The 26310-nt window shown below is 35.8% G+C and overlaps 3 protein-coding genes across 4 annotated transcripts; 1 reads left to right on the top strand and 2 right to left on the bottom strand.

The window, feature by feature from the left end:
- Positions 1–1399: 1399 nt before the first annotated feature.
- LOC140788545 (zinc finger CCCH domain-containing protein 3) lies at positions 1400–10279 on the top strand. Of its 2 annotated transcripts, none has more exons than XM_073137818.1 (7): positions 1400–1856; positions 1963–2129; positions 2306–2359; positions 4181–4297; positions 4455–4766; positions 9064–9315; positions 9427–10279. In XM_073137818.1, exons 1-7 carry the CDS (start codon positions 1784–1786, stop codon positions 9763–9765), a joined length of 1314 nt encoding a protein of 437 aa, XP_072993919.1. In that variant the 5' UTR covers positions 1400–1783; the 3' UTR covers positions 9766–10279. The 2 variants fall into 2 exon arrangements, with proteins under 2 accessions (XP_072993919.1, XP_072993920.1); XM_073137819.1 differs by having other exon boundaries at positions 9067–9315.
- A 945-nt stretch (positions 10280–11224) lies between these two features.
- Positions 11225–16878, bottom strand: LOC140788546 (ubiquinol oxidase 4, chloroplastic/chromoplastic). The gene is made up of 9 exons (XM_073137820.1): positions 16519–16878; positions 16238–16430; positions 15850–15943; positions 15558–15673; positions 14876–14984; positions 13304–13372; positions 12370–12441; positions 12236–12283; positions 11225–11578 (listed from the first exon to the last, which is right to left on the bottom strand). Exons 1-9 carry the CDS (start codon positions 16707–16709, stop codon positions 11379–11381), a joined length of 1092 nt encoding a protein of 363 aa, XP_072993921.1. The 5' UTR covers positions 16710–16878; the 3' UTR covers positions 11225–11378.
- Positions 16879–18024: 1146 nt separating this feature from the next.
- LOC140789428 (uncharacterized) lies at positions 18025–25451 on the bottom strand. The gene is made up of 6 exons (XM_073139130.1): positions 25113–25451; positions 24878–24950; positions 24080–24144; positions 20418–20527; positions 18381–18873; positions 18025–18221 (listed from the first exon to the last, which is right to left on the bottom strand). Exons 1-5 carry the CDS (start codon positions 25263–25265, stop codon positions 18654–18656), a joined length of 621 nt encoding a protein of 206 aa, XP_072995231.1. The 5' UTR covers positions 25266–25451; the 3' UTR covers positions 18025–18221; positions 18381–18653.
- Positions 25452–26310: the final 859 nt, after the last annotated feature.

Raw genomic sequence — 26310 nt, forward strand, 5'->3', positions numbered from 1 at the left:
TTAAATATTAAATATAAAAATCACTATTTTTTAATAACTTAAGCTCGAATTTCTTCGGCAACTAAGATTCGCTACAAAGATGTAAACTCACGAGAATATTTAATGAATTTTAGAATATGATATCCAAGTTCATCAACAAATTTAAAAACTTCAAGCTCGGGATGTGAAGCAGCCAATCATTCTGATTCATGCATTTGTTATTAACATAGTATCAGAGCAGGAATTCTGCTATACATAGCTATTATTTAGATATAAAACAGTTATTCATTTAACATCAACTTCACATTTTGGGCCATCAAAATATCTCATCCCCAAAATGAGATAGAATGTTAAATAGAAATATAAAATCTATCATTCTCTAACAATTTAAATTTTTAAATAAGGAAAGGTTTAAGCTTATCAATGATGATCTTAGTCAAAACCTGGTAAATAATATTACACAAGTAGAGATGGTAGACGTGAGAGACGCATGCTATATTAGATTTTATTTTATTTTACTTTTACTTTTTGCATGAGGGCAATATAAGTTTTTTATAAATCTTACCCACAGGATTCGGGCAGAAGACGATTTCTTCTGGAATTGGAGAAGGGCAGCATAGGGAGGTACTTTACTTTGAAAGCTTAAGTAGATAAAGATGGACGATTCTTTTTTTTTTCTTTCTTAATAGTACTTTTACATCAACCTTGATATAAAGAGAACGGTGATTTTAACCCTTGATGGACAAAGACGTAGATAAATGAAATATAATTAATTTTTAATCACGATTTCTTATCTCACAGCTTTACTCCACTCTAACTAAATATAATCCGTTGGATCATCAGTTCCATCTATTGGACGGACGAGATAAAGTGGACCACCGCATGTAAGCCGTCGCGCTCACGGAACCCGATCGCTACATGAGCACATGGCCAAGAAACGCGTAGCGATGACGTCACCACCAAAGTTACACGAATTTGTTGCACATACACGTGTCGAAACGCCGGCAACTTGGTGAACTAAGTCGTGAGGTTTCGCGTCCCGTGAGAATATTCCGGTGTCGCCTGCGCGGGCCCCAGAGCAAGATAAGGAATAGTCGAATCTGTTGGACGGTGACCGCGGGTCCCGCGTGAGTTAGTCGACCTCAGCTGCATCCCCTCAAACAGCAAACACTTTTTCTCTCCCACGTAAGGATTAACTCCCTAGCTCGCTGTGCGACGCCAAACAGCGGATCTGACCGACGCGAGTACCGCGCCATCCCCGAGTGTTCGCGCGGGAGTACGGCGACACCTTCCTCCTCCCTATTTTATACTTTCTCACTCAAAAAAAAAAAAAAAAAAAATTAAATTAAAATAAGACTCCACCTAAATTTTATAATAATAATAACTGCAATAAAAACCAGTTAATTACACCCACCTCTACGGAGAAAAAGAGGGCCATATATATAAATAACAAGAGAACAGGACATTAAAGACGAAGAAATAACCTCGTATTCAATTTTGAGGTAGAAAAAGAAAACCGAAGGAAACGAGAGAGTGATCCATCGACCCATCGATCTACCAAGATCTGAGACTTTTTCACCGATCCAATTCGATCGACTTTTGGGGGAAACGCTCGAATTCCCCCCTTTTGATCCCACCAAATTGAGAGCCCCTGGTTTCCAAATGTGGAAACCTACAACAATCTGATCGGTTGTTGCAGATTCGAGGAAGAATTCTTTGATCTGAGATCGCTAATTTTTGTGATCGGATCGCGGAGGAGGTGGTAGGTGATAATTGTAGGGTTTGTTTTCGGATCGCCTAATCGATGCCGGACACCGGGCAGGGTCAGGACAATGCAGTGTCGAATTCAACCAATGCATCTCCGGAAAACCTTGAAGGTAGTTTCTGTTTTTGTCTGGTTGCTTCTTTCTAAATCGATCTGTGCGTGTTACTTCGTAACATATTTCCTGAAATGTGTTTCCTATTTTGCTAATTTTCTCGCAGAGGTGATGTGGCGGCTAGAGGTGGATGATGGACAGGAGAACGGCGATGGCAGCGGGAATCAGTACCCCGATCGCCCTGGCGAGCCCGATTGCATTTTCTACTTGAGGACGGGCATGTGCGGTTACGGAGCAAATTGTCGGTACAATCATCCTACTTTCACAGGGGAGGTGAGAGCACAAAATTTATTTTTGCCGTTAATAAAGGATGTAAAAGTAGCTAATTATGTTGATCTTTGTTGAATTTAAGTCTCTATAAATGTACAGTTTGTTTCTGTTATTCAGTTATTATTTGGTTGTCTTATGCAACTTGCTTGACATGCTATTAATTTGTTGGATTTCTTCAGGGAACTCAGTATAGGGGTGAACTTCCGCAGCGAGAAGGTCAGCCTGATTGCCAGGTAATAAGATGATGCTTTCGATGCATAGTGGCTAATTTTATATGTGCTTATTACATGGGAAAGTACTTTTTTTTTTCAAAGTAGGAAACCTTGCCATCTATTGATCAGACCGATTAGAGGAATAGAAGAAAAGAGTAACTGAACTAATATAGTTTCCATGCATGGTTTAAAAAGATGAAACTGCAACTTGGGTGTCAGGAAGTAGTAAAGATCTCTCATCCCTAGAATGCTCTGTCGTGTTTCATCGCTTTCATGTCATTAGTTATCAAAGAATGTCGATTGTCAATGGCACTTCTAGCTTTTCCATATAGTAAACAATCTTTATGAACCAGTTGTTTAATCCCCGCATGTCTTTGATAGAGTTCATTTACAGGATTCTTGGATTCATTTTATAGATTGGTAGTACCTGCAGCATTTATGAAATTATTTAAGGCAAAATGAAAAATCAAAATAAGCTTGTTATCAGTCGAACACAATTTAGAGTATAAGAATTCAGCATAAAATTGCTTGTGTTAGAAGTGGTAACAGATTGGTTCTTTCAGAACCTTGCCAGATAAGATATTTTGTCAGGAAGTCATGTTTGTCCTTCAGCTTCTACTATTCAGTTTGTTAATGAGAGAAATATATCAAACTTTTCCCTATTTCTAAATGCAGCACCACATATTTACAGTTAAACAAAATTTGTATTCCTCAATTCTGAATTGTTTTGCGCTCTTGAAAATCTGAACATTCTCCAATTATTACGCCTTCTATTCCTTTATTTAAGTTTGTTCTGCAATTATAATGCCTTTACTTCCTTTAGTTGAGCTGGTTCTCCAATTACAATGCCTTGTATTTTTTTGGTTGAGCTAAACATCACTTCAACTTGACCTATCACTTTAATTGTTGTTGCTTTTGTCCCCAGTTCCTTTAATTGAGCTAGACATCACTTCTGAGCCTGCTTCTGCACTTAACTAGTTCATTTCATAAAAAAAACATCTTTATTTATTTGGAAGAAGCAGGCTTTCCTGTTTTATGTTAGACAAGGTTAAGACCACCACTTTTCTCTCCTTAAAGGCCTTTGGTAGGTTTCAGCTCTCCACAATATGGATACTCATTCGACTCGCTTCGACAGCTCCACTAACTAAGTTAGCATGTAATGTTTCCACTTGCCACCATCTTACTTGAAACAAGGATTGTCAAGGCTCATATCCAGCTGACTCAACTCACTTGACAGCAAATGATGAAGCTACTAGCATGAAAGACAAGAAGGTAAATAAGGCAGGGAAGAAAATAAATTCCCTTTGTTCATCCATTTCTGTCTAACAAGAGGGTCTTACCTCTTGTGGATCGAAGACAAGTATAGTCGAATATACTTTTGGATAGACCTAAGTTAATGTTAAAACAGTACAGATGATGAGGTTTGGCTTCTGGATTTTCCAAACTTTTTTCCCTTCTTAATCCAGGTAACATTGTGATTGAATCTTAGCTGTTTCTTTTCATTGCATAAATTATTTTCTGTACATACACATCATGATTTGTAGTTTTTATTTTTATTTTTTTGTTACCTTTTTCCTAGCAATACTTTATTTCTGTCAAACCCTTTTACTTTTCTGTTCCTCTACCTTAGACTTTGAAGTTTGAACTCACATAACGCTAAAATTTCTTTTATCTTGTTCTTGTTACCCTGTTTATTGTCCTAACCCAAAGAGTCATCCATCAGTTCTTTATTCACTTTTGTGTCCTTTCATTTTGATTATCCCATGATTATTTGCACAATTGACTTGTCCCAAGCATAGATTATTAAATTTACAAAGAGTGTAACAAGCTATGTTATTGCAGTTTTTCCTTAAGACAGGAACATGCAAATTTGGAGCAACATGTAAGTACCATCATCCACGAGATAAGTTCAATGCACGATCTGTCCCACTGAACATTTTGGGCCTGCCAATGCGAGAGGTATCTCACATGTATATACTTTTTCCAGTTATACCTTCAAATGTTATTTTACCACTTCCTGGAGTTTTTATTTTGTAGACAAGAGAAGTTACAATCAAATTCTATCACAAATTACATTTTGAATGTTCAATTTTTATTGTCAAAATTTCAATTGTAGGATGAGAAATCATGTCCCTACTACATGAGGACAGGACTCTGTAAATTTGGTGTTGGTTGCAAGTTTAATCACCCTCAGCCCACTACTGCAAATATGTTTCCTGCAATGGGGCCTTCATCATATGGATCTACCTCTTCGTCAATAATGCCTCAATCTAGTTTATCTTTGGTTGGTGGACTTTCATCATGGCCTTCGTCAAGAAGTCCTTACATGTCCAGTGGACAAATGCAAGGTCTGCCAGCTTACATGCCTCTTGTTCTTCCACCAACCCAAGGCAATATACCCATGCAACAAGGCTGGAGCACGTATATGGTTAGTTACTACCCTTAAACTTGAAATTAAAGCTCGAGAGCAAGAGAATATTAGAAGTTCATAATTTTATAGGTGCTGATTCACTTTTACTTATAATGTTAATCTTTTCTCTTATCTTGCATGCATCATTTATTCATTTTATCTATTATTTTATGCTGATAGGAAAAAATGTTTGGCAACTTTAGAATTTACTTGACAACATATATCTCATTTCATGCATTAAAAGTAGCAAAGGCAATGATGCTTCCTTTTCCTTCAAGGAGCCCTTTCATACATGTGACATTGTTGAAAACTTTAGCTTTGACGTAAGTTAGCCAACATCCCATACCCTAAGGCCATCTTGGCAAAATAAACTTAATGATAAAAGTCCTTCTTGAAACAGTGGTATGATAAAAAAAAATTGATAATATGCATTGTTGTTAGGTATTAACAACTATAAGTAAAGGATTTATGAGCCCCTAACACAGTTTTGCTTAGCACAATACAGTTGTTGTGCTTATCATGAGGGAAAGATGATAGAGACATGGAGAGGCAGAGGAACCTAAGTAATTGGAGGAGAAGATGGTAATGGCTGCTTGGATTGAAATATAGATCATAGGGGAGAAAGAGGAAGGTGGGAAGAAGTTAGGTGTGGCTGACATATGTCGGAAGAAAACTAATTTAACTTGAGCTAATTTATTTCTGATGTGATTGGGTTGGATAGGTGCAGACATGATATTTACCAAGACCTTTTAACTTGACTTGTTCCACTCCCTCCACCTCTCTATCTATCTATCTATATATCTAGATATCTAGATATATAGATAGATAGATAGTTAGATTGCAAATTTCATGTTTAAACTTAGAAAAAAAGGATTAAATTTTTTGTAGTTGTTGTGCACCTAGATATCAACAAAAAACCCATTCCCAGCATGAGAAAATGTAAGAGTGCTTCTATCTCTATCTTGGGACATTGTGGGAATCATGAGGTGTACAACATGGCTAGGAAAGTGTTGAAACACAAAGAAAACACACACACATGTATAAATATATATATATGTGTCTGTGTGTATACTTCTTGTTAGCATGGCATGAAGTGCTTTCTCGTTTTTGTAGCTTGTCATCATGAATTGGTTTCTTTATAGCTTATAGCTTGAAACAGTGGTATGATAAAAAAAATTTGATAATATGCATTGTAGTGTCTGTTGGCACATGAATCCTTGCCTACGAGTAGTTTGTTAATCTAGCATTTTCTATACTATCAATTTATCATTTGTTCTTATTTCATTTTGTCAACATTATTTGTTGGATCGCTGATCGCACACCTTCTCGTGACAGTAATTTATTACAATATTAATATTAATTTAAACCAAAAGATGTTCGTAGTTAGTTTACATGAAACTTTTCTATAATATCCTTGGTTATTATATAGATTTTCTCTTATCAGATGAAACTTTGAACAGTATTTTTGGGCACTCATATCAGTAATGACATATATTGCTGACTTGCAAAAGGGTTTGTTGAAAATATATTGAAATCATGAAGTTTTATTCTTTGACTAGTTTAGTTTTTTCTTTAGTGATTGATAAAATTTTATAACTTTAAAATTTATTTGTTTAGTTTTTTATGTTTCTTTATGGTACATCGAAGTGCGCAAAGATGTACATTTAGATTTGAATATCTTTTCTACGTCAAAGATGATGCCAAGAATGTCACTTGAGTACAAAAAAGGAGAAAATAACAGACATTTTTCTGTAACCTTGTATATCTATTATAATGCAAATTTTGTGCAATGATCATGCTTCATACAATTCCCTATACAATTGTAATCTAACACATGAGAACTCCTCAATACTAACTTACTAAGCCTGACATAGACGTGGCATAATAAAGTAGCTTACAGGTAAGCCTCAATTAACCTATGAGCTGCACTTCAAATCATTTCACGCAAGTTACTTCATTGTGTACCTTAACCCTGTTCATGCTTGTTCCTCGATCATAACTACATTCCAAAATCTTCACGACAATTTTCTTTTTTATGATATAAAGTTATATCTATTGCTTTTTTCCTTCTGAAATTCATGTTGACCACCATCTATTGGCCAAACCCTTGCTTCATATTATTGGGCAGCTTGTGAAAACCGTTCTCCTGGATGTAATCTAGAAAAGAGTAGTCATTCAATACTTTACCTGAGATCATCTCACAAGTGGTGACTAGATGATATTAGTTTGGGAGGTTTGTGCAATATAGCCAACAGATACTATGCAGTTACATGGATCTGCAAATTTACAATTTAGAGAGGATCTGTTGATGTTCAATATGATAACATACAGAAGACCCAAGAAGTATATCAGTTATTTGGGAAGGTACATCCTCATGTTATACTTCTTCTACTTACTATGAAAGGATAATCATTGTACTGGGTACCTGGCTTTATTAAATGACTCCTAGAAGATGAACAACGGACTATTTTCATATCATTTATTGAGAAGAAAAATCAAGCTATCATTTAGTGACTCACTTGGGGAAACAAACCAACTAATGATTAAACATATGCATGGACTTGTAAACATAATGCTAGTAGTCTGGAAAAGTGGTAAAACATAAGAACCAATTTTGTTCAGGAAGAATGTGTGGTATTGAATTAAAATATGCTAGTTTGTTTATTTAACCACTTATAAAGCTCTTTGTTCATCAAGTATATTGTTTCTTGAATGTTAGCTTTCAGACAACCTTTACTAATCTAAAACAGGACATATCTTATGACTACCACCCATCTTACATATGATTGTAGGCATTTGTTTAAGGTAATCTTCTTATCTCTCTTGAAAGTTCCAGAAAAGGGTGTCAAATATTTAATAAAAAGGTGTGGCGAGATCCTTGTTCATGAAATAGAGCTTATTCCCTCGTAACACGCAGTTCTATGTAGTTGCTTAACAGGAATAGCTCATGAAAATGATTTACAGAGCTACACAAAGTTGAGATACAAATTGAATTTGATAGTATTTGATTATTCGTGCATCCATGGTAATGCATGTCGTTAGGTTTCTTAATTAATATGGCAAGTCAATAAAGTTCTTGTTTTACTAGCCTCTATTGTTTAATTTCAAAAGAAATAAATTAAGGACTCTTATGGACATTAGATAATCTGGGAACTTCTCCCAGATATTGCATTCTTGGAACTATAGATTGCAGAGGATAACATTTGTGGGTTCGTTTGTGATCAGCAGTTGTTGAGTGTTAATGTGAAAACAGCCAATATCAGATAACTCTTTGATTTTTTTTTTCTTGTTGTTTATGTTTATTAGTCCTAGAATAAATGTATAATAGAAAGTCTCTTGCAGATCAATTGTTCATAATAAGATCATGTGTTACTTGAACAGGATTATTACAAGTCAAAAGAAGTCCTCTGAAAGATAGTGTAGATTTTGGCACTTATTAGTTATTACTGGTGGATGGAATATCAAATTCTACTTTTGCTTCATAGTGTACCTTAACTTAGTTTGAGAACAAACTGAATTAAGATAGTAGCACAATTTCTTTTAGCTCGTTTGGGAACAAACTGAATAAAACCATGTAAGGCTGACTTATAATTAGCTAGTAGCACAGTTTCTTTTAGCTCGTTTTATCTGCCAAGTTGTCATTTATTATCTCTTAGGAACAAATTTGGTGTATGGAAATCCTTGTCAGAGAATCCCTGAGAAATGATGACCAGTGTCTTACTTTGTGGATTCCTACACTTTGTTAATGATTTTATTGTTTATAACTTAAACATACCAAACATGGATTTTCTGCTATGGAAAATTGAGATTTGACCACATTGTTGTATAGTTATCATTCATGGCTTGTGTCATGTATCATACTACTGCTTGTTTTGTGATTTTGAGCATAAAATTGTACAGTTGATTGGAATATCATTCCCCCTTTTTGCATCTGGGCAAGATGATGAAAGGTCATCCACCCGGCCTTAGTTTGATGACCTACATCACTGTCTCTTCTTTTATTATCAGCACCAGAAGCAATCCTATGGTTTTGATCATTTAATCTTAAGATTAAGATTCATTTCGACTTGGCTAAAGAACATATTTATTAGATGTTCCTAAATTTCTACATGGATTGAGACTTCCGAGTCTTTTATTAAATATTTAAATTTATTATGCCCCTCCAGGGGCTATTATTTCTGGAAGAATTGAACTAACTTCATTATATAGCAGAGATGGCAGAGTTGGTCCAAAGCACATCATCTGCAATGCCTTTTTCATATACTTCGTTATCTGTTTAATTAAATTATTTCCTAAGCATGCTTTTCACATATAGCAGGGCAGTGTGAGCCATATTTCCAATACTGACGTGCTCGGGCCTAATCAGATGTCCAGTACCAAGAATCATTCTCAATCAAGTTTTAGCACCTCATCAAATCTTCCAGAAAGACCTGATCAGCCAGAATGCCAATATTATATGAGATTGGGAAGATGCAAATACGGAAGTTCCTGCAAGTACCATCATCCAAAAGAGAGGAATCAAGTCGCTGCGAGTACCATTGGACCTTATGGGCTTCCTCTAAGACCAGTAAATATGATACTCATCCATGTTCTTTTGTCAAAAATTAGCACTTTTGTAGTCCCTAGTTGCTAACACTTTCCTTCTCTTGACTCATGTGATTGTGGCTTGATAATGAAGGGTCAGCCTGTTTGCAACTTCTACAGTCTGTACGGGAGTTGCAAGTATGGTCCTGCTTGCAAGTTTGATCATCCTCTGGTTGGATATTACAATTATGCCCTGCCTGCATACTCTATTACCGATCCATCTCTCTTCGTCCCTGATCAAAGGAGTTCGCACGTTGTATTGGCATCACCGGAACGTTTGCAGGCCAAGACATCAAGGTCACCTGACCAGTACGTAAAACCTGAAACTAGCGATGATGATGTGCAAGACAACGAGCATGTCGATCCTTCTCCAACAACTCCTTCATCACATACATCTCAGCTCTCACAATCTCCAAAAAATCACACTGATTGACATTAAATTATATCATTTTTCCAAGGTATCAGAATGGAAAATTTTGGCTCTGGCTTCCTCTTTCCGCACCATTGCCACATGCTTGCTTCAAGAATTACTTTCTGAAGAAGGTCTATATGGTGGGTGATGTTTGGAGGCTTGAAGATGTTTGTGGTGAATAAATTGCAGGTTGGAGTTAAGTTAAATTTACTTTGTTGAACTGATTTACGTCAACAACTCCGTCAACGTCAAGTCACGAGTACACTTTTTGTTTCTATCATATATATATATATAGAGCATATATCAAAATAAGGATCTATGCTACACTAATAAAATGCTCTCAGGAACCACACATTTAACTTTATGTGCCGATGAGCTTTACTAGTTATACGAACAATATATGAAGGCCATGTACTGAGGCTTAGTAATTGTATCTGAAGCTTTGGATCTGCAGGTAATATGATTTTTGACAACTTGCCTTCTGGTGGCAAAACTTGCTTCAGTGGGCAATTTTGTAAACAAGAGTTTTTTGGAAGTCTTCTCTTGTGCAGCATATACTGTATGAGACTAGCTCATGTTACAGTGCAAGTGAATTGAAATGGAGCAGTTTGTGTAAAGACAAGCTCATATAATAGTACCCATCAGAAATCTCTCTGGGCAGGCTGCTGGATAAGCCTTTTCTTCTCAAGGCTCAAGGCTCAAGGCTGGGATAAACACTGGCCCAAATTAAGTTTGGGGAACTAAAGATGATTCATTCTCATCTTTTTTTTAAAAAAAAAATCCATAAGTATACCATCATTACTTATTTATTTTTGATTAATTAAGAGAGTGAGGAAGTTAGCTTAAGTACAAAGCATCCGAAACATCAAAAGCATAGTTGTCCAAAAATCATGAGCCATGACAAGAACCCTCAATTTTTTTTTTATCTAAATTATTGCCCGATCGGCAGCCCTATCTTTTGAATAATCATGAACCATGACAAGATAATGTATTGAATAATCTTTTGATCAAACCTTATTCAAAACCTGGCTAGATTGACTACGGCTTGAATTGAACTTTACATCGATCGATTCGCTTTAAGGCTCTGAGTTTGAATCGGCTTAAGAGTTTACTGACGACCTAAAACAACAAATTTAGGGTCGAAAGTAATTTCGAGGCGGATCATGCTCGGCTCATTTACACCCTAAGAGGAAACAGAAGTGGTGGTCTTTGGCTTGCAGGCTCTTGGAAGCTATGAGAATTTAATATTACTGACAACGCAAATGTAAGTTTCAACGAAGAAAGACAGCAACTATAAATTATTCAGTTAAAAGACAACTACATTCTTGGGATCTACAAAAGAATTTTCCCTTAATTTGACAAGGGAAGCATGACTGCTTTATACTGATGCACAATAAATTTTGTCCAAGATGATCACGTAGTTAACATGCGTGGACTTGTCGCAACGCTTGAGCAACACTAGAAATTGCGATAGTACGAATTGTTTTCCAATATCTGCAGCTATGCTCTGCAATTGATACTAACTCACGTTTATTGGGACATCAAAATGAGATTTTTGGTGGACGAAAAATCTATGATGCACTATATTTGCCATGTAACACATCGATATGCTTGAATTAATTACATCATCTTCACTACCGAGAAGTTATAGACTTCTTAACACAATCCACAATGCCTTCGCAATCAGCTCCAGGCAATACACACCCTGAATCATCTTCAGAATTCTGATTTGAGTGAGGTGAGCGGAGACTTCCATGGGTTTGACAGGCCTTCATTGTTTTACAGTGTTCAGCCTCATCATCCCGGATGTTCACAAACACGTCGTACAAGTTTTCTGAACAATTTTTTTGAAAAATTTAGCATTTCCACTGATGAATCCTAAACTTCGTACAAACTCGTCTCTACTTGTGCATTATCCTTAGGAAAGAAGAATGAATAAAACGATGACACAATAGTAAGATGAAGCAATATAAGCTTCTAAAGATTGAGTAGTAGTAGCTTTAAAGGGGACACCTATCCTACTAGTTGCCAAGTCTGATAACTAACCTAAAGAAAAAGCTATAGTAGCAGATTTTGGCTTCTTACATAGTAGTGTAGCTACTGTCATGAATTTGACCGTCATTCAAGGGGACAAAAGCACATGACACAATGAGGAATCTAAGATTGCCATGACGATTGACATGATAGCCCCATGAAAGGAGAAAAAGAGAGCTAGCATCATAAAAGTACTAATAAAAGGAAATAGGGGTTATAGGGTTATAATTATACTTTCACTAGCCAATCCTTGGGAAAATGATAGTCTAAAATAAACGACACATTAAAAATTATAGTAAGAACTTCGTGACTTAGAAGTAATGATTTCTCAGTCTATCGAACTAACAGGTAAAGTGATATAAAAGATTTTGAAAAAACCTCAAGCTCTCTAAGAAGGTTATGGAACAAAAGTAAACTATCAAGAATAGAAATATAAAGGTGACGACAGAAACCTTACCTATTTTTGGCCTCCTAGAGCAAGGAGTTCTTGCTGTTTGGAATTCATCTGGAAAGATGCAGACAAGACAAATGAGAAATACTTAAAAGAATAGCAAATAGCTAGAGGAAGGCCCAAAAATATATGAAACTTACCAAACAAATAGAGATCTTCATTCATATAGTACTTTATTGCTACCTCTGGAGCAGGTAACTTCTTCAGCTCTTCTGCACCACCAAATGAGGCACATTATGCATTAAATAACATTAGAGAAATAAAATGAACACTATTTGCTCTACTTAGAAAAGTTAAAAGGTTTCACGAATCTGACTATATGAGAGAGCAGGGAGCCAGTTAAGTATTTAAATTACTTACTGCAGATACGGTACCATGCAATTATGGTACATCTTTTTCAGATAATGTGCCCTTTTTAATGGCACATACCCTAAATAATACACGTGATAGATATGCAAGGACAGAACTATTGAATCTTTTGCTGACCTTCAACGTCTTGCAGTTCTTGACATGAGAACCAAGAGGTATTTTCTAATGGATAATGTCAACACAAACATGTCCACAAATGGTGCACAGCTAATTAATGAAATGATTCCATCCAAACTGTCTCTCTAGTTAAGATAATAAACATCAATGCTTCATTAGGGAGTCAATTCCCTTGCTCATCCATGTCATGTTTCCAAGCACTAGCCCCTGTGTATTGCTTTTTATTGGAGCAATTTGTTGCATTCACTGGGGAGCTACATATGCTTCCTTTTTAATATATATTATTTTCTGATATAAATAATAATCAACCATGCTAGCAATCAACTTTGGATGCTGTGACGCTTTTAAATAGCTAATCCTAATTCCAGTACAATAAAAAGATAGAAAAGAGAGCTCTGAGAGGGAAAATAAAGAGAACCAGTTTTACCAAATTGACATAAATGTTATAATTTCAGTTATTTCTTTATTTACAATTGTAAATATTAAACATAATAAAGCATAGAGCTCTTGGTGTTGGTAATCACAGTAAATTTTAAATCTATACTTGAAAGAAAAGTAAGATCATGAAAAGTATCAATGTATCATTACCTCCCTGAAGCTTTAGGAACTTGTCATAAGTCGAATACGCATGCCTCTCAACACATTCAGAAAAATGATCTGTGGAGAAGCATGGACGGAGCATATATAAGTGCATCATATCTTTCTACACCTCAGTGACAAGATTGAGATTATTTTATATGCCAATTCCAGTGGGATGTTCAAAGATTGCTCTTTACAAGATTTAATGCAATTACTCTTAGAACTGGAAATGAACAGCTTAATCTTTTTCTTGAATAACTCAGAGGAAAAATGATTCATACCAACTATTAAATTTACAAAGGTTCTTTCAAGGATGCTTGCATTAACTTACCACTGAATTACCACTTGATAACAGTTATAATTGTGATTTTGGAAAATGTGGAAGCAATAATAAGAAGGCATTAAATTTATGGACACTTGAAAGCAATTACAGCGCAACAAAAGAAATGATGAACTCACTAAAAAAATTGATAGGTCCTACAGGGGAATAGAATGCCATCCGTGTGACTATCAGTCCCTTTGCTATCTTATTTCTAACAAGCTAAAATTATTTTCATTTCATGTCCTTAAAAACACAGTGAAACATTGACGTACACCAACCATTTTGAGCCAAAATCAACTGTTATTCTAGTGTCTCAGTCTATGGCAAACTGCAATCAATACTAATCTCTGTGAGCTGGAAAGGCTTCTTTTGTAAGTCAGTTACTTACCTTGTGTAATGTGGATGATGCTACTTTTTATTCATGATGTTCTTTTCCAAACTATTAGCATCTTTTATATTATTATATATTCATTTGAAACATTTATGGTTTCAAGCTATCTTCCTCATCATTTAGTCATAAGCTCAAAGATCATATGATGCTTATTGGGGCGTTACTGATTATTCTTCCATTAAAGTAATGCTTAACTATGTTTGCATGTGTTTAAAAAGTTCACTTTTGCCTCTATCATACAGCTCGGTATTGTTATGACTGTTGTCATTGTTAGGGAAATTGTTCATAGCGCCTATCATCTACTGAGCACCATAAACCCTACTAGCTGTATATGGCTATGAACAATTTCCCTAACAATGACAACAGTCATAACAATACCGAGCTGTATTCAACAGCTGTGCTTACATGTACATATCCAATTTTGGACGAGCTATTGATATCCCAGGGTTAGAGGATACACCTGTAGGTCAGAGGAGATGATAGTTTTAAGCAAACAAAACCCTCAACTCTCCAAAAACCTATCAAAGTGTTCCTAGGATGGTAATATTGTGGCTTTCCTAATATGAGGGTCAAAGCACTGGTCTCCCAGTTGAACCAATTCAAAGTAAAATATATGAACTTTGAATTTGAATCCTAATTTTTCATCATATGTTTCCATTGCAAGGCTCAATATCCATTTCAGTTGCATTGCTACCTTAGTAGATGCACTGATACTTTAGTAGATCATCACATAAGAGTCTCTTTACCATCAAGCAACATCATTAGTTAGACAACTTAGTTCAAAACTAATAAAGAACTATATCTAGATTACAAGTTGATATCGACGAGTGATAGATTTTTAGTCTGCTGAACAAAACAGTTCACTTACATGCCATTCTTGGGCTCAGTGCATACATAACAACCGTCATGAAGTAGTAAAATATTGCTATGTGCTGAGCAAGGAAACGATCAAACCAGTAAGAATTGCCCCCTAGTTCCTGTAAGATGACAAAAAGAAGAAAGCCAGGATACAATTAAGGGATGTAAGATTCATCATGTGAAGTGAGACGTAAATAAGATTATGACTCATAAAAAAAAGAATGCATCTAACTAGCAATGTTCCAACATTGGCCTACTATATAAGCATGCATGACAGTATAATATGTTAGATAACCAAGAGATAAAACTTTTAAAACAGATATATAAATAAACAAATTCTTCTTTTATTGATGTTGAATTTTTGTCACTTTATGTGCTAGTAGAAGATATCCAATAGATTTTGATGGTTGAGACAAGCATCTTCTGTCTTCTTTGTCTCAAGGAATATGTACAAGTAGTACTTGTTAGTGGGGATCATCAGTTATAAGTAATTTTAATATGCCTTTTATTTTTAAAGAAACTTGACATTGGATAAAAACTGCAGTGGAGCATTAGCAATGGATATCATGAAATAGATGATACACGACTAGTAATTCATGTAAACAAGCCTTCATTGAAGGAGAAGAATGCAGTTAATACATATAGGAATAAGAATCCAGAACTTTGTATAGAGGCGCATGAGAGAGCAGTACCTCCATGATTAGTAGATGGTGCAACTCATTCCAGCTTTCAGCGAAGTGCACTTTCAAATAATCAGCTCTTCTCCACCAGCCAAAGCTCTCGTACATGTGAAGAACAGATATAAAAGCTGCTCCAGAATGAGTCAAGTTATTCTCAGCATTAGTTTTTTCAGAATGTATTAGAAAAACTATGCCGTATAAATTGCTAATAGATGCTGAAATCTTCACTATGGTAAAAAGAATTCTAGTAAAACTCTATTTTGGGACACTACAGAGATTCATGAAGTGAATTGTAAATGCTCACAGAAGTATGGGACCCGAGCAATCGTTTCCAACACAAAAAATCTGGCATAATGACGATCGTGATATAGTGCATCAAGTATCTTGATGACGATGTCCTACAAAAGAGAACAAAATTCTAAATTACGCACAAACTTAGAGATCAAATTATGAATTTAGGTGGACTTTCTATATTACTGAAAAGGAGCTATGTATAAGCAAGCTTGAAAAAGAAACCTATAAAAACGCACTAATAATTTATGAATTAATTCAATCTCATAAGTAGTAGTCGCACATGCTTAAGTTTCATTGGGGCAATTCATCAAGCACACGGTAATAACGATTTCACATGCTAAGAACCTCATAGATGCTCATGACAAACTTATGATTTTTGGGGTAATCATGCGTAATACCGTGAGAAAAACATTAATAGATTGCTCAAATCTTATAACCCATCCTTCAAACAATCCAGGAGGACTAGTGGTCGGATCATCATCATCAACCATTCCTCCAACATCAGGAGATGCCTCTACTCGAAGAGATTCTTCAACAACGACCTTGTCATCTTTCTCTTGCAACGTCGCCGCCCTCACGACAAACGGCTTCCTACAAAGATCGACCGAAGGATTGGAGAAGCCGCAACAGAATTCCATCGATGGGATACCAATTGAGACCTTAAATTTCAAACACTTACCTCGAAATGAGCTCACGAGAAGGCCGAACCGACGCAGAAGAGTGAAGCGAGAGGGGATTATAGAGAAAGGAGGTGGAGATAGAAAGCGGCGTGTGCTTGACATTTCTTAGCTTGGGGTTGGATAAGGAAGAACAAGAAGCAGGAGAAGAAGAGGAGGAGAAGGAGAAATAGGAGAGCGAAGCCGCAGCCATCTTCTCTCCACCACCTTTCGAATTCTTTCCTTCTTTCTTTCGCTGGTTTGCTATCTGGAAGGACTATTTTGCCGGGGGGAACGACGAACGAGGCATAATATTCCTCGCCGCCCAAGCGAGCATAGGTTGTTGTCCGTGTCTACTACCGCTACATAGATGAAAGAGTTTCTTTTTTTTTTTTCATGATAGCCCTCTACATTTCTTTATACTAGCTTTGCACCCTCCAAGCAAGGGTATACACATAAATAAAATAAAGAAAAATTATATTTTTACGGGCTAAATTCACTTCACTACATATATTATTATTTATATCACTTTACCCCTCCAGATATTTATTAGAGATAAATAATTTAATTTCAGAGGATAAAAATATGACAAATATTATTTTAAATATTTAAAAAATTTATCTAATAATAAAATTACAAGGGACCCTAAAAATATCTCGTTGGTTATATTTGAAACAAGCTGTCGACTGTCGTGGAAGATAGTGAAGCAGAAATAGGAAATGGTAGTATAGAGGCGTAAGTAATACATAGTAGGAAATAGCTTTCGACTCTTTTGACCACCAATTGTTTCTAGGTTTCCGGTGGGCGAATTTTTTTTTAATTAAAAAAAAAAGAGAGAATTTGATGGACTCCGCTGAAACGTTGGGAAAATACAAGAGGCGGAGGAGAGAGCAGCGGATTTGGATGGGGGGCGTCAAAAAGGGTAACTTTTATTTTATAGATTATATTATATTATATTGAAGCCATAACGCTTGCGCCTGCACGCACGACCACCGAAAATTTCGGCTACTCGTCGAGAACTTTGATACTGGGGATATAATATGTGTATTTATATTTTTATATAATGCCCTATTGTTACTTTAATTAATTATCATTCACCATGGTGTTTATAGTAAGTACTTTAGTAATTAAACTACTAAAATATCCTTGTTGTAAAAATTCTAACTTTGACTCGTGCTAACTAAACCTTTTTTAAAATATATCTCATCTTATTTCTCCCTAACAAATCAAAAATCTCTTTCAATCTTTAATCAACCTACCATACCCTGTCAAAGGGTAATTTAGGAATTTAAAAAGTTATCTTTAATAGTTTAACATAATAGTGTTTAGTTGATACCCTTCTATTTGAAAATAGTTGGATTAAGTTAACTCAAGGTATTATATAAAATTATAGGTAAGGGGTTGGATTATAAAATGCTAAGAGAAAGTGTTAAGTGAAAAAAATGATAAAAATGGAGGGCGTTATTTGAAATTTTCACTATATTTTATAACTTCTTATTCTGAGGTCAAATCTAGGGGTTGTGCACGGATTTGGTGAACTCTCAAGAAACTATTCCAATTAGCACAAATTGTGTATCAATAATACAAGAGGATCAAATCACATGCCTCATGATCATAAACTGGTAAACTAGAAGGTGGTATAAAAGTTAGATTACATCGGCTGCAAAATATTCGATAATACCTGAGCTAATGCTGAAACTTGATATCTAACTCATGCAAAGTCAACCTGATTCAAAATATAAAGTTCAATAACTGAATCAGATCATCCAGAGGAACAGATAATTCAAGTCAACTTAGTTTCTTCAGAATGAAACTATTCCAGCTCCCCTCCTAATTATCACGGTCTATTCAAATGAAATAAAATAAAATAAAATACATAAATAACCTTCTTGGCCAGAGAAACCCTTGATGAGGATGCACAAGGCAAAGACGCCAGAGTTTGAAGCGAAAATTATCAGCGGTATAAAACCTTTCAATGCCAGCAACCAAACCATCAATCATAGTTCCACATTAGTTCCAACCACCAATAAATAACTTGATCCAAACTTCAACTTCCTTTTGTTATGTCCAAATTATGACTATCAACAACAGTCATACATACTCACAGGCTGCTTCTTTGGAACTTACCTAGGTAAACCAAAATTGACAATGTTATGGACTAACAAGATTTCTGTACATGCTGTGTTGTAAGTGATTCAGCATTAGCCTTGGGAAGGGTCCCAGTAGTTTTAAGGACAGGACGAGCACTTCTGAATCTTACAAGATGTCTTCCCAGAAATTGCCATCTATGTGGTTTCATCTGACCCATAAGTTTGAGTTGCTCTTTTCGGAATTTCCTATTAGTATACCAAGCTCCACCTCGCCAACCTAGACCATACCTGCATTTGCATGGTAAGAAAAGAAAAAGAAATATTCAGTCTATGCACGAAAATTTTCATGGCAATAACATCTATACATCAGTAACAGAAAGCATATGCATAAACGCTATTTGCAATCCATCATAATGCTAGAGGGAAAGAACTTGCCAGTTACAGTAAAAATGTTCTATAATATAGGTGAATATCATTCAGATGCATATGGCTGTTCACATCACATTGTACGGATCAATGTCACATTTCACCAATCATTTAGCTACCTCTATGTGTAGTAAGAGATAGCGGAGTTGGATGGGAGGCATTAAATGTTGCATAGAGATCAAGTAAAACAATATTCTCCAGATATATGCACTGCATTGTAAGCACCAAGAGATATCACAGGAATACAATCCAGCAACTTCAGCTTGAATTATATCTCTACCCTACACAGTTTTACCAATTCTCAAAACTTTTTACATCAAGCAATGGCTTGATTACTAAAAAAACTCAAGTATGAGAGGAAAGTCATGCTCCTTGAATATAGCTAACTTATTACACAAGGGTAGTCCCTGCAAGACAAGGAAAAAGGGGGTTTACACTTTGCACCTTTATAACAGCTTTAGTGTCTTCCAGTATCCTCACAACTGTGCAACAAGAAACAATAAAGGGCTAGACCAAATCACTGTGGTACCAGTGGCATGTGGCATGCCGGTTAGCCATTGGTGTAATGTCAATTGATATGCAGACTATCAATCTCGATAGAGCCTTTTGGGTGTAGGCAAGTACATGTCCCACCATTTACATCTATCAGCAAAGTTCAATAACTAATAACTATGAAGGAAATAAATAGTTAAGCAACCATGGCGTATGCCAGAATCAGCATTAAGTTCCTAGGTTCCAACCATAAGATCAACTAGGGCACTTGCTATTCACCTGTTACGTCCAATATTCAGATACTTGAATACAAGTTCGTGATAAATGTACCATTAACCATAATATTGACTACAATTCCAAGGATGTTCAGAACTTCAGATGAAGACCTGTAATCTGTGCCATGCTTTGAAATTTCAGTTTCGGTTTTGGTTTGGACCCACACAAAATATGAACAATTAGGGCCGTAACAGACTAAAACCAAGGTGAGAACCAACAGTCTCACTGGTCCCGTTCTTAAACACAATCAGTTTCAGACTTGGTTTTCAATAAGTTTAGCTTGTGTTGTTCCATCTGGTGGAAAACTTCAAACCATAACAGCATATCAAAAAGTCAAATGTAAATGCCAGCATATCAAGAAGTCAAATGTAAAGGTCAGAATATTGAGAAGTCAAATGTAAAGGTCAGCATATCAAGAAGTCAAGTGTAAAGGAAACTTTATTCCCTAAAGAAGAAATTAATTAAGTTTGCTTAATAATTATTCTCATCCGATAACATTACAGCATAGATGATTAAACTGATTCACAAGAACTTAGTCAGTCCATAATGCATTTATTGACAATGGCCTAACTGTAAATACACAACATCAATCTAAATGTCCAAATAGAAAGCAAAGAAGTGATACAACTATTATTTACCCAAGAACCAAGGATGTACAAGCAGTGGCAATGCAGGCTGTTGTGCTAACATTTCCAGAGCTCACAATTTTTTTAATCTCTTCATGCTCAACATTATAACTGTTTTTCAACTGCACATAAAACAAAATCAAGTCACATTAACTTCACAAAGTTAAAGCCTGCTATGCATTAAATATAAAGACAGGTAAAGAGAAAAAAATTGCACATATTCTTCAGGAGCAAAATAGACAACAATAACACAAATACCGAGTCTATTACTAAAGAATGCTGCAATTAATTATAACCTGACTGATGAGAACCAACTTATAACCTGACAATGTTGTTTACCTGTTCCCATGTCAATCGATCATCGTGCACCCAAGAATTGATGTATAATCTTGATTCTAGCAACTATACATATTAAGTAGCACTATTGAAGAAGTCCTCCAATCTCGTCAAGCTAATGCATGCCATTTAGTCTTAGTACTACCTCAATTGTCTCAAAATATTGACTATCTATAGTATCCTCCTGGATCTTAGGTATATTATACCTTTAGATGTCAGATGCTAAGTTAGAACCAAAAACTTAAATGTAGTAACAACTAACAACTGATATTTATCTCACACAAAAAATAGTCAGAACTTATTCGGAATCTCAAAGATTAAGAATAAAGTAACAGATTTTAGAACAACAAAACAAATTTCAAAGTGTATGCATTAATAAAATTAAATCAGGAGTCAAAATAATATCGTCTAGATATTCACCACAAAGGACTTAAAGGCGGGATTCAATAAATATCAATGGCAGCTTTAAAAACCCACATTCACATCACCTGTGACATTACATTCTCTAGTTCATGCATGGTTTGCGTAAGATACTGCAGGACAGAAATGATGATAGGTTTCTGATTCACTGCACATGCATGTCAAGTATATGAAGATCTGTCCCACATTATTCATAGTGAAAAGATTAACATATGCCACAGTTTCTTATTCTAGTAGTTGGCTATGAATAGTACCTTTTCCATAACAAGAATTTTAAGGCTGTCAGTTTGAGAAGATTGCAAAATAAGATTAAAAAGGTTAGCTGGAATGAGGATATTAAAATATTAAAAAAATCCAATAACAGGAGCCTTCCGTTAAGTGCAAAACTAGAGAAACAAAGTCTTCACATCAAATGTAAGAGAAATCACTTGTTGAAATGATAATGAGGTGGAAAACATTGGGCCATATGGAGAGCCATAAGAGACTTAAAGTTAAAATGGACAAAAAAAGATAGGCAAGGTCAAAGAGAAAGGTGATAGAGTTACCTATATCCACAATCTATATTCAACTACAGAAGATCAAAGAATGACTTTATTGAGAAAGAATAAATAGGAAACAACTGAATCGACTGACATCCCAATGACAGCAAAATGGTTGGCATTATTTAATAGGGTGTTAATATGCAGGCACAACAATTGCTTGGGATACATATGTTAATGTATATTCTTATATATATACATTTATTCTTAATGAGAAAATGATTTAGGGCTTTTATCTTGTTTCATGGTGTCAGAGCCATTCATCGTCGATGGCGTCCTCGTTGCCAACACTGTACCATAGTAGCTTGAGCTTTGGCAAGGCAAACACCCGTTCTGAAGCCAGAGTAGAAGCAGCTGGTGAAGCTTTGTCCCTTTTTCCTCCTCGGCCTCTCTTAGTTTTTTGTATCTTGATGAAGCAAGAAATAAGATGTTATCTCTCTCTCTCTCTCTCTCTCTCTCTCTCTCTCTCTCTCTCTCTCTCTCTAATATTGAAGCAGAGTATAAAGTCTTGTCCACTACTTCTCCAGAGATTAATCATCCTCGTTGTCTATTAAGGGATTTTAGCATGTCAACTCATTTGCCCACTACTCTTTATTGTGATAACACGAGTGCTATATAGATTGCAAGTAATCCTATATTACATTATAGAACAAAACACATTGAGGTGGAATGTCATTTTATTCGATATCAGCTTTTAACTAGCACCGTCAGTCTTCCTCATATATCATCTACGGAACCAATAACTGATTTCTTTACTAAGTTGCATCCCACTCCACGTTTTAAATATCTAATTGGCAAAGTCCTTATGTTTGATCCACCTTGAGTTTAAAAGAGTGTGTTAATGTATATACTCTTATATTGTACCTGAGGGATAACCTGCCCTACATATGACATTTATTCTTAATGAGAAAATGCTTTAGGGCTTCTACTCTTATTACAATATATTAGATAACCACTAAGAAATCTATAGGCAATGGAAACTGCTTAACAATAAGTATATTCTCCAAGAGACTAAGACTATAATGGACCCGATTTTCATAGAAGACAAGGAGATAAATGGTTTCTTTTATCATAAGTTGTGGTATTCAAGATCTTTTACTGCTGTATGAGAAGGTGGAGAGCATAAAAACCAAAATAGTTGACAACAATACTCTATTAGCTTAACCTAAAATCAAACAGCTAACAACTGTTTCACCCAAGGATTTATGTATCGGCGAAATCAGTGCGACCTTTGTGCCAACTGGCATTTTCGGCCACTCTGCACTGGTTTTTGAGCAGCATCAGTCCGCGCCTCCTGATAATAACATGTGCTGACCTGAAAATTAATGTTTCAAGCAGCACACTGATACAATACATTCATGTATTACAACCTATTTCTTGTGCTGAATTCCTGTCTACAGGAGAGTTCTTGGGCAGCACAGAATGTGTCATCTGCTACTTAAATCCTTGGTTAAACTTTCACCAACTAGAATGGAATAAAAAAGAAAAAAAAAGACTTCTGAAACTAGCCAAATTTATATGATAGAGTTGAAAACTTGAAATACCATATAAATATATTACAGATAGATCTTTCTAACAATTTTTTTCACAAATAAATTTTCAGAATGTTGCAAAAGATATGGACTACCTAATCAGGGATCATAACCAAGTCTGTGGTCAAGAATATATTTCACTTCGTGCCGAACCTAAATAGTTCATACTAAGGGCTTTGTTGCTGTTTTTATTTTATATATATATATATCCAAAATCTTCCCATTTACCTATCATGTTAAGAAAACTTGGTCTAAGTGGTAGATTGATGATTTTTGTGGGATAAAATAAATTCCCATTTACAGTTGGGTCGATCCGATATCAATGCTATAAATGCATTTGATATGGCACATAAAGCATGTCATCCTGACACAACTGCTAGCAGACATGGGCACACCAAATTTTTCATCAAACACAGATTCTGATGGAGGCAAATCCCTAAGTCCAGTAAAAAAAGAGAAGGTGCACAATTTCTGGGCATACATGCTCACTTGCAGAATATATCATATAGTGTCAAAGCAATCCTTGAATAATCTAATTATTCTTCCCTTCTTTTTTCTTCTTTCTTTCTTTCTTTCAAGTACTAATTCAATACTGTCGTCCTTCATATATAAACAAATGTAACAAGTCAGATTAGTATGGCGAATATATCCCATATTACAATTGATTAGTTATAGATAATTATCAGTAAATGGTTAGTGCAGTGTCTTATTTCCTCTATTCCATAAGCTCTTTCCAACAGATTCAATGTCTAAAATCAAAATACATCTGAAAACCAATATTTCGTGCATCCATCAAAATTGAAGTGATGGATACTTGTAAAGCGACTACAAAGAGAGCAACACTTACAGATTGTTCAATTGATTCTAGCCTTCTCTCAACTTTTGACTGATGAAGCTGACGCAAAGAATAACCTGTATTATATATACGCTCAAAAAACTCAGGAATGTCAGACTGTCAACCAACAGTAACATATAGTCATAGCAAGCTTAATGAGATAAGACCTTTTCAAATCATCTGTGATTTTTAACCTTTTATGGATAGAATACACAACACATGCAGTGAGGAAAGGAATTAAACCTATAAAAGTTCCTGGTAGTTAAGATTATGATTAATGTAGAACAATCTCTAAGGTTCTGATAATGTAAATCAAGAATCCATGGTTTAAGTTTTGGCCAAAAGGGATTAGTTTTGGTTGAGATTGGTTTTAAAACCAAGGCTGAAGCTCACTGTTGAAGAATGAAACAGGCAAAATAGCCAGTTTCCACCTTGGTTTGGATTGAATTGTGTCTAAATTTTACTCCCTGTACACACTTAAAATCGGCTTTTCTTTTTCTAAAAGCTTATATATTTGCAAGTATCACTGTTCCGCAATTTTCCCTAGTGATCACCTCCAGCAATTAATTTATCTTTTAACTTAGTATACCATAGATACGTAGTATAAAATTCCTACAAACACATGACACAACACAAAATAAATTCCCAACTTAGTTGTATCACCGTATTGTAGTATAAAAGCGACAACTTTATAACCATCACAAAGTCCAGTAAACAATGGTTTCTTGAAGTCATCCCTTTGGAAGCAAACAGGTAATACGTCCAAAGATTTGCTATAGAGAAAGAAGAACAAGAGGGAGTAAGACTAACCAGCCCACGCAGTCAGAATAGATGCTATAGACGTGCCAATAGTAAACACAACTCGGTGGCTCTCAAAAACCTCCTGCACAATTCAACACGCAGGATCAAAGGCCACAACACTGATCTCTTATAAAATCGACCCAAAATTAACATAAACAAATCAGGAACTCAAATTCCAAGATATAAGGGAAAAGGGAAAGGAACCGTCAACCCAAAATTCCTAACCAATTTGTAGGTAGCAAACCTTGGTTGAGAGGAAGGTGTCTTGGACTGCCGACCAGGTGTTCGACGCTTTTCTCTTGAGATTGGGAAGCGCCAAGCTCTCGCCGGTCCAAGTACTCGGGCTCGCAGTGCGGAACAAAGCGCTTCCAGAACTACGTAATCGCTGGACAACCATCCCTTGTTCGATCGATCCGATAGCTGGGAGGGAGGAGAGCGAGAAGAGAAGGAATCGCGACGAGGCGAGGCGAGGCCGCGAGGGGAGTGCGTCCTCCTTTGCCCGCCCGGCCTCTAGTCACCACCCCGTTGCTTGCATCGCACGGTGGACAGTGGATAGTGGATCTTGGAAGCAATTAAAAGCAATGAACTTGGACCCGTTTATCCAACCCGTTACTATATGGGTTGGATCGGTTCTATTTCCCTCGTGGATTTGATCCGACTCTGGTTCTAGTCAAAGTTGCAACAACCCGTTGGTGCAGCATCCAGCTGCAAAACCATTTGGGCATTTTTTGCAAACTAAATAATTTTTTATTTAGCTGATAAGAGTAACTGAGTTTGCAAACTTTCTTTTTGGAAGAATAGGTTCCAGCTGGGGGGCTGTTCGGTGTGATGCTTATAAAGATGTTGCATCAATATATGTTTTTATTCTTTCTTTCTTTTTTGCGAGAGAGAGTTTGTAGACAGATCATTTAGCAATTAGAATAAGGTTTATAAAATTAAAGTTACCATTGAGGAGGGTTAGCCTACAGATAAAAAAAAAAACCATGGTCAGCTAAAAAATAAGCTTTGATGTTGACAAACTACACTAAGGAGAAGGGCCATCCAATTTTGACATTCTAAAATAATTAGTATAATCATCAAACTTATGTTCTCACTAAGACTGTTCTCACTAAGACTATTAACAGTTCGTAACAGCTGAAAGTGATACACTAAATATCCAGCCTGAAGATATTAGTTTCAGAGAATAGAGCTCTTTACGACTTTGCACAAGGGTTAGGGTCTAATAAGAGCTCCTTCACAATGAGGTAATAAAACTGACTTGCTCAAACAACATTCATGAGGATATCTTTAGATGACAATACTTATCTCGCTGAAATTACTGCCATGCTAGGAGGCATCAAACTAACAAGAGAGATTATCAACACTAGGGGCAAAAAAATGAGAAACAAGACTATTATTAATAAGTGAAGTAGCAGCATTCAGCAACAGGTTGGAGGCATGAA

This window comes from Typha latifolia, chromosome 5 (genome assembly GCF_019914945.1).
Source record: "Typha latifolia isolate L0001 chromosome 5, TyphaL0001v2, whole genome shotgun sequence".
Classification (NCBI taxonomy): Eukaryota; Viridiplantae; Streptophyta; class Magnoliopsida; order Poales; family Typhaceae; genus Typha; species Typha latifolia.